General features: G+C 45.2%; 2 protein-coding genes across 2 annotated transcripts in view; one reads left to right on the forward strand and one right to left on the reverse strand.

Moving 5' to 3' along the window:
- The window catches only part of LOC143280212 (putative defense protein Hdd11-like), a 3,525-nt gene extending 2,418 nt beyond the window's left edge, over positions 1–1,107 (reverse strand). The window contains exon 1 of the mRNA XM_076584845.1: positions 1,019–1,107. The gene's annotated coding sequence lies outside the window, so the exon portion shown is untranslated. The remainder of the gene's footprint in view (positions 1–1,018) is intronic.
- LOC143279813 (putative defense protein 3) overlaps positions 1–10,000 on the forward strand; it is a 35,336-nt gene that overhangs the window by 13,920 nt on the left and 11,416 nt on the right. The window contains exon 2 of the mRNA XM_076584005.1: positions 8,823–9,033. Within this exon, the coding sequence (XP_076440120.1) occupies positions 8,823–9,033 (211 nt within the window). The remainder of the gene's footprint in view (positions 1–8,822; positions 9,034–10,000) is intronic.

Raw genomic sequence — 10,000 nt, forward strand, 5'->3', positions numbered from 1 at the left:
GAACGTACGAATGTATGAAGGAACCAATGAACTGCACTGAGAAGCTTTGTTAAACTGCGTTATACTTTGTCATGCTATGCTGGCACTGTATCACATTAACTCTCTCCATACGAACGGCGAGAGAGACGACGTTAACAGCGTTTCACCCCAATTACCATCATCAAAATATTGCCAGCGGAAGGCTCTTGTACTGAAGAGGTGAATGTTGACAAAGAATACCACAATTCTGACGACGGAAGCTAAAGGTTGGATCATTGAGACACCCACTGGACATCCGAGGGGTCTGTGTAGAGGAGAAGAGAGGACTGGCCGTACTGAGTGAGTTAAACTGCGTTATACTGTACCATGCTATGCTGGCACTGTATCACATGAAAAGGAGCAAACTATGCCAGACTAGACAAAGATGTAACGATACTGGGACTAGGCATGACTCAGTCAGACCAGAAGACTAAGCTAAGTAAAACTATCAAGCCAAGGCTAGGCAAGCTAAATAAATCAGAACAGAACTGAGCTAAACAAACCAACAAACCAAACTAAAATAGACGTGAAAGGTATCAGACAGCACCGATTTCATAGCCCTATTTCTACATTCCTTTAGTGTACTTCAGAATTGTGTTAATGGTTTCTGATTATTATTATCATTATTGAATCATTACTGTTAAATGTAACTGCATGTTAGTTATACATTTTTTGGTAGTTTTCTATCTTTTCTGCTTTCCCTCCCCCCCTCTCTACCCTCCCCCCCTTTTTTTTAATCATTTAATATCACTGATAGTGAAAAGACGCTAAACTTAAGAACGAACACACACACACCACACACACCACAACACACACACACACACACACACACCACTACACACACACATACCACAACACACACACACACACACACACACACACACACACACACACACACACACACACACATACCACAACACACACACACACACACACACACACACACACCCCGAAAACATTGCCGCTCTCACAGTAGTATCGGCTTCAAACGTGGACCAACCTGAGAACAAATATATTTTGATAATACCTATTTTCTACTGTTGGTTTCTCAGAACAAAAACGAACCGTGTAAACATCTACGTCATCCTATAACCCCCATGCCAGGTAGGGGTTAGCAGTGGGACTGGCAACTAAACGTGTGCTTGCATTATTAGACTGACTATTCTTAGTCCATGACGAATGAGCGACACGGTTCACACGCCACGAGAATAACTATCTTTATCTCGTGACCCGAACAGATTCATGTCCATGAGGTCACCTTCGTGCTGGAAACTGCAATGAGCGTAGTTTGTGTGAGAAACGTGAGATGAATTCTTCTCCTCGCTCGATCGCTGGGGTTTTATTTGTACCAGTCTGAGTGTAACTTGTTGTTTGTTTGTTTGTTTGTTTACAACACTGTCTAAGAAGACGCTCGCATTGTCTAATGTTATCTTCGATCCAGATTTAACTCACTCAGTACGGCCAGTCCTCTCCGCTCCTCTACACAGACACCTCGGATGTCCAGTGGGTGTCTGAATGACCCAAGCTTTAGCTTCCGTCGTCAGAATTGTGGTATTATTTGTCAACATTCACGTGTTCAGTATAAGAGCCTTCCGCTTGCAATATTTTGATGATGGTAATTGGGGTGAAACGCTGTTAATGTCGTCTCTTTCGCCGTTCGTATGGAAAGAGTTAAACTGTTAATGGATGACATTTGTTCATAATGTCTTCCCCTCCCCCAATTACAGCACGCTGATCAGGCCTGAGGCTTTCTTTTCAGAGCTTTTCACCCACTTCGCTGGTCATCGTGAAGATTATGGAATTCACCTTTTGTCACCTTAAGCTGTGTTTGAAGGCGTGTATGGTGGGTGTCTAAATTCTTTTTTTTTTCCCCAGTTCTTTCGACCGACACATGTCTCCATAAAAACTTCTTGTGTGTGTGTGTGTGTGTGTGTGTGTGCGTGTGTGTGTGTGTGATACACTGTAACATGTCAAACTGATGCAAACCAGGCCTGTCTGTTTGCTCTTCTTGGCCAAAATTTATAAATGTTCCACTCACTTCTAAAGAAGTTGAAGATGCAATTGCGTCATTTGGAAATATATAAAAAAGTAGCCGTAGGGTATGATGGTATTTCGTACACCATGATCAGTCATCTTCCTAAAGAATGGTGCCAGCTTCTTCATACACTTTATGCGAAATGTTGGGAAACGGGTAAAACACCTTATATATGGAAAAAAAGCTATCATTACTCCCATACTTAAATCAGCTAAACCACGATCAGACACATCGAGTTATAGACCGATATCCCTAACATCGCACGTCGGAAAAATCTTGGAGAAAATTATATTGATGAGGCTAACATATTATTGTGATAAAAATAGAATTATTCCGATTGCACAGGCCGGATTCAGAAAGGGTAGGTCTACTTTAGATCACCTAGTAAAACTAACAACAGGGATTAAGTTCAGTCGATACCTTCCCAGTCCAGCCACACACCCTTACTCTGCCACCAAACACACATTTGCGTGCGCACAGTTATGCAAACGCACATGTACAGCATTCATTTCAGACTTGCCGCTTGAGATTGGTCGGTAAAGTGACACCACGAGGAACGTGACTGAAGAAATGTAGGCGTGGTCGTGTGATCCTCGCTGCCCCCACCCCACCCCCACCCCACCCACCTCACCCTTCGCCACCGCACTTCACTAAACCTCTCGTCCACCATGCCTCACCCTACCCCCTACCCTCTCCCCACCCCACCACTAAACCGCTCGTCCACACACACACACACACCCCTACACCACCACCACCAACAACACACACACATACACACACACCATGCACACACACACACACACCACGCGCGCACACACACACACACACACACACACACACACACACACACACACACACACACACCATCAGCACCACCACCATCACCACCACTACCACCACAAACAACAACAACACACACACACATACACCACGCGCGCGCGCACACACACACGCACACACACACACACACACACACACACACACACACACACACACACCATCACCACCACCACCACCAAAAACAGCAACAACAACCAACACACACACACACACACACACACACACACACACACACACACACACACACACACACACACATACAACATCACCACCACCACCATCAACAACAACAACAACAACAACACACACACACACACACACACACACACACACACACACACAGAAGAAACCAGAGAAACCCACCCCAGTTTCCCCATCAAGTGTAGGTCCCCACACAGCCCGTTGGGTCTTCACAACGTGACGGTCCCGAGTCACACCATAATAACATGTACACAGGACTCCCATTGTTGTATATTGTTGTACTGTACTGCTGTTGGCCTCTCTGGACACACACTCGGCCTCAGGGCTATAGGGGATGGGGGTAAGAAAGGTGGTTGTTGGGGGGGGGGGGGGAAGGGGGGCTTGGAGGGGGGGGGGGGGAAGGGGGAGGTACCGCGTGGCCGGTTTATCCCTTGAGCAATCACGTTCAAAAATCTGACAAAACCGATTGGTCAGTCAGGCGTATCTTTTGACCTCCCCACCCCCCCACCCCCTTCCCTCTCTCTCTCTCTCTTAAATTCTATATCCTATCCTCTCACTCTTCCTCAACTATGTACTTTTGGAAATGTTAAATTGCAAATAATAATAATAATAATAATAATGGATATTTATAAAGCGCGTTTTTTTTTTTTTCATTTTGTCACCACCTCCCTTCTCCACCGCCCCCTCCCCTTCTCCACCCCCCCTCTCCTTTATAACCACAAACACACACACAAACACAAACGCACGCGCTCATACACACACTCACACACACACACACACACACACACACACACACACACACACACACACACATACATAGAAACACGTGTCAGAATACACTCGCGCGCCCACCCATCCACGCACCCATGACGCCCTCTTGAAAACACATCCCTGCAACTCGCACTCAACCACACACACACACACACACACACGAATGCACGGACGCTCGCAAAGCACCCCTCCACACACAAAAGCCAAACGGCTTCCCAGCTATACGGTGCGCATTTGGAAACAGATCACACCAAGATCAGCACTGGAACATTACTGTTGATGGAACGGATAGGTTTTCACAGCAGGCTTGAAAGAATTCAGCTTGACAGAATTTCGCAATTTTTCTGGCAGTTTGTTCCACAATTACAGGTCCTGACAAGATAAAGATCTCTGACTGACCCTTTTCCTTCTTCTTTACACCATGTAACAATGACTTATATGATGTGCATGTTGTATTGATATATTGGTTTCCTCCTTTTGCTTTAGTTGACTGTTTCCACTTCGAAGGATGGGTGAAAAAACGCATTGTCTTGCTTACTCTATTACCCTCAGAAATTTTATATTCCTTTTAAATTCAATTCTCTCTCTCTCTCTCTCTCTCTCTCTCTCTCTCTCTCTCTCTCCATAGCGGTTTTTTTTTTCATTAAGTTCCACTTTGGTGTAAATGGACGGAAAGCAAAACAGAGTTATCGAGGTGTTTTGAAAAAAAAAAAAAAAAATCAACTCTTGTCCATGGTGTGTTTGGGTATAGTCATTTCAAGAACGAATTAAATTCACCACCATTCTGTCAGTTATGATTTATGACAACGAGCTACTGCACCTGATCTTCACGTTGTATGTGTGTGTATTACCCAACAAGGCAATTTGAACGATACTGTTAGTCAAACAAGACAACTGGTTGTGTCCGTTGAGCCGTTACACTCGGCTTATATCACAGATTGACATAAGTTTACATTTTGGGCCAACAGCAAAATGAGAGCTGTATTATCAATGGTTTCTCCAGTCAATGGGAAATCATTTACAGCTTAGTCTTTTGTGAAGGACTATGACTCTCAAACTAGGAGGCAAAATTGCACTGGCTCTTAGTGCTGCAGCCTTGTGGGCTAGTTGGCCTTTGGGAACGATCCCAACGCCGACTGTCCTTAAACCCTCTTGGCCGAGAGAGTGGGGATGTAACCTGGGCAAGACACTCTCCACTATAATCAAATTCTAGCCCAAATGTCGGAACAGCAGTTGCCTCCTCTGCTGTTCTGATGGTCATAGTCGGACACGACTGACTATCATATACATAATACCCAACAAGGCAACGATACTGTTAGTCAAACAAGACAACTGGTTGTGTCCGTTGAGCCGTATGTATACCCATACCAAAGTGCAACACCGCGTCTGTTAACTCACTCAGTACGGCCAGTCCTCTCTTCTCCTCTACACAGACCCCTCGGATGTCCAGTGGGTGTCTGAATGACCCAACTTTTAGCTTCCGTCGTCAGAATTGTGGTATTCTTTGTCAACATTCACCTCTTCAGTGCAAGAGCCTTCCGCTTGTAATAATTTTATTTTGACGGTTGTAATTGGGGTGAAGCGCTGTTAACGTCGTCTCTTTCGCCGTTCGTATGGAGAGAGTTAACCACTTTAGTGCATCTCACGTGGATGGTGTGCGTGACACGGCGACTTCCTGAATAACTGAAAACCCATCCCTGGATACGTCTTCTGTTTGTATCGGGTAGGGTTGGAGGAGGAAGAGGAGGTGGGGGAGGCGATGGGGACGAGGGAAAAAGAGAAGACACGCAAAGCTTCAAATAGCGTCCTGCCCCAGGGGTTACTTTACAATTCCAGTCACGAAATGTGACACGAAACCAGTTTAACAGTACCTTATCATGTCCCATTTCGCATTTTCTTTCACTTCACCGCGAATCACGAGTCTAACCGTAACAATACAAGTCGTGCTGCGCATAAAGACAGCAATCAGAGCACAACCCATGTTCAATGACTGACAAGGTGACTTGTGTGCACACCTGCGCTGGAATTTGCCGCGTCACTCTCAGGCTGAATTTTGCCAGCATGTAAAGAGTTTCCGGTGTCGTTTCTTTCATCGATAGGAACGGCGGCAGTGCATTGCAAGACGACTGAATTGGGGCGGATTAAAAAAAATCTCTCTGATGTGTGTGTGTGTGTGTGTGTGTGTGTGTGTGTCTGTGAGTGAGTGTGTGTGTGTGCGTGCGTGCGTGTGTGTGTGTGTGTGTGTGTGTGTGTGTGTGTGTTCCAGCCTACCACGAGTGTCATATGATCGATGTGGAGACTGAAACAGATTTGTGGATGCGAGACAAATAAGATTATTTGTCACCACTAGTATTCGGATCACAATGAATCGTTTATAGTGTTTATCTTTAGACGATAGAAGTATAGTGAGACTGTAAGAGATAGGCTACCCTGCTAAAGCAGCAACAACAAATCATTCATAAAAACAAAACAAAAAAAACAACAACAAAAAAACACGAAAGCGGGGGGTTGATAATTAATTGGGGGAGGGGAAGACATTATGAACAAATGTCATCCATTAACAGTTTAACTCTTTCCATACGAACGGCGAAAGAGACGACATTAACAGCGTTTCACCCCAATTACCATCATCAAAATATTGCAAGCGGAAGGCTCTTATACTGAACACGTGAATGTTGACAAATAATACCACAATTCTGACGACGGAAGCTAAAGCTTGGGTCATTCAGACACCCACTGGACATCCGAGGTGTCTTTGTAGAGGAGCAGAGAGGACTGGCCGTACTGAGTGAGTTAAATCTGGATCGAAGATAACATTAGACAATGCGAGCGTCTTCTTAGACAGTGTTGTAAACAAACAAACAAACAAACAACGAACAAGTTACACTCAGACTGGTACAAATAAAACCCCAGCGATCGAGCGAGGAGAAGAATTCATCTCACGTTTCTCACACAAACTACGCTCATTGCAGTTTCCAGCACGAAGGTGACCTCATGGACAGGAATCTGTTCGGGTCACGAGATAAAGATAGTTATTCTCGTTCCGTGTGAACCCTGTCGCTCATTCGTCATGGACTAAGAATAGTCAGTCTAATAATGCAAGCACACGTTTAGTTGCCAGTCCCACTGCCAAACCCTACCTGGCATGGGGGTTATAGGATGACGTAGATGTTTACACGGTTCGTTTTTGTTCTGAGAACCAACAGTAGAAAATAGGTATTATCAAAATATATTTGTTCTCAGGTTGGTCCATGTTTGAAGCCGATACTACTGTGAGAGCGGCAATGTTTTCGGTGTGTGTGTGTGTGTGTGTGTGTGTGTGTGTGTGTGTGTGTGTGTGTGTGTGTTGTGGTATGTGTGTGTGTGTGTGTGTGTGTGTGTGTGTGTGTGTTGTGGTGTGTGTGTGTGTGTGTTGTGGTATGTGTGTGTGTAGTGGTGTGTGTGTGTGTGTGTGTGTTGTGGTGTGTGTGGTGTGTGTGTGTTCGTTCTTAAGTTTAGCGTCTTTTCACTATCAGTGATATTAAACGATTAAAAAAAAAAGGGGGGGGGAGGGTAGAGAGGGGGGGAGGGAAAGCAGAAAAGATAGAAAACTACCAAAAAATGTATAACTAACATGCAGTTACATTTAACAGTAATGATTCAATAATGATAATAATAATCAGAAACCATTAACACAATTCTGAAGTACATTAAAGGAATGTAGAAATAGGGCTATGAAATCGGTGCTGTCTGATACCTTTCACGTCTAATTTAGTTTGGTTTGTTGGTTTAGTCTAGCTCAGTTCTGTTCTGATTTATTTAGCTTGCCTAGCCTTGGCCTGATAGTTTTACTTAGCTTAGTCTTCTGGTCTGATTGAGTCGTGTCTAGTCCCAGTATCGTTACATCTTTGTCGAGTCTGGCATAGTTTGCTCCTTTTCATGTGATACAGTGCCAGCATAGCATGGTACAGTATAACGCAGTTTAACTCACTCAGTACGGCCAGTCCTCTCTTCTCCTCTACACAGACCCCTCGGATGTCCAGTGGGTGTCTCAATGATCCAACCTTTAGCTTCCGTCGTCAGAATTGTGGTATTCTTTGTCAACATTCACCTCTTCAGTACAAGAGCCTTCCGCTTGCAATATTTTGATGATGGTAATTGGGGTGAAACGCTGTTAACGTCGTCTCTTTCGCCGTTCGTATGGAGAGAGTTAATGTGATACAGTGCCAGCATAGCATGGCAAAGTATAACGCAGTTTAACAAAGCTTCTCATTGCAGCTCATTGGTTCCTTCATACATTCGTACGTTCCCTGACAATGGTATGCCTGTCTTTGTCTGCCCCAACTGTCAGCGAACATTTCGTGCACAGATTGGACTATTCAGCCATCTGTGCATTCACAGATAGATTCATGAGCATCCTCCCCCCCCGCCCCCCATCCCACCACCACCCTCCCCCCATCCCCCAGCTGGATGACAACGATGGTCATCATCGATCTCGATGGACACACCACAACGTTCGCTCGCCAGTCAATCAATTACTCAGTAACTGACCACCCACACGTTCCCCTCCTCCCATTTACCCTACCCAACTCACTCAGAAGGTAAACATGCTCACCTTACCAATCTATCTATCTGTCTGTCTGTCTATCTAACATTCTGTCAGTCAATCATTATTTTAGGCTGTCTTCAACTGGATTTAAGACTTTTATCACTAACATGGCCTCTATTCGGTCGGCTTAGCTTTTAGCAACATGGTTTGATTTGATTTGATCTATCTGCTAATCTGCTCTGAATTGATTGATCGATCCTATATATATATATATATATATGTATATATATAGATATAGATATACAGATAGATATATCGATCTATCGTTGATCGCTTGATCTATCTACCTACCTATAATCTACATGTCCATCTATCTGTTGTTTTACTTGCCGTGCAATCTCCCTGTCTACCTGTCCAATGTGTTGGCAGGGACCCACAAGGATGCGGGAGCTGCTGTGCGTGGTGATGGTGGCGATAGTTGGGGGGGTGGGGGTGGTGAGCGGGTACCCACAAGGCGCCCCCCTGTCCGCCTGCACCGACATGTTTCCCACGGGCCACCACGTGGACGCCAAGGCCATCCCCGCCCCCTTCACCCTCACAGTCTCCACCACCACCATCGCCGCCGGACAGACTGTTACTCGTGAGTGTTTCGTTGGAGTGGGGTTTGGGGATGGGGGGTGTGGGGAGGAAGGAGGAGAAGGTGGTGGTGGTGGTGAAGTATTTGTTTTGCATTTGTATTTCTTTATATCACAACAGATTTCTCTGTGTGAAATTCGGGCTGCCCTCCCCCAGGGAGAGCGCGTCGCTATACTACAGCGCCACCCTTTTTTTCTTTTTTATTTTGTATTTATTCCTGCATGCAGTTTTATTTGTTTTTCCTATCGAAGTGGATTTTTCGACAGAATTTTGCCAGGAACAGCCGTTTTGTTGCCGTGGGTTCTTTACGTGCGCTAAGTGCATGCTGCACACGGGACCTCGGTTTATTGTCTCCTCCGAATGACTAGCGTCCAGACCACCACTGACTCAAGGTCTAGTGGAGGGGGAGAAAATATCGGCGGCTGAGCCGTGATTCGAACCAGCGCGCTCAGATTCTCTCTCGCTTCCTGGGCGGACGCGTTACCTCTAGGCCATCACTCCATAACAGGGGTAGGGGTGTGTGGGGAGGTTGGCGGGGGAAGGGGGGGGAGGGGGGGGAGGGGGAGGAGGGGCTGTTTGTGTACATGGGAGATGGTACGGTGTGGTGTTGGCTGGGCAGTGAGGGGGGGCAAAACTGCACTTTCCCCAGGGACTTAACACCGGGCTGGAACTGGGACTCAGTTTCAGTTCAGTTTCAGTTGCTCAAGGAGGCGTCACTGCGTTCGGACAAACCATATACGCTACACCACATCTGCCAAGCAGATGCCTGACCAGCAGCGTAACCCAACGCGCTTAGTCAGGCCTTGAAAAAAACAACAACAAAACAAAAAACAAAAACAAACAAACGGGGGAATAAATAATAGATAAGCTTACATAAATAAATAAATAAATAAATGAATAATAATTATAATATAGAAAAAGGTAGTAGTAATAATAATAGTAATACTAATAAAATAAAAAAAATAAAAAAA

The sequence above is a fragment of the Babylonia areolata genome, chromosome 3 (assembly GCF_041734735.1).
Source record: "Babylonia areolata isolate BAREFJ2019XMU chromosome 3, ASM4173473v1, whole genome shotgun sequence".
Lineage (NCBI taxonomy): Eukaryota > Metazoa > Mollusca > Gastropoda > Neogastropoda > Buccinidae > Babylonia > Babylonia areolata.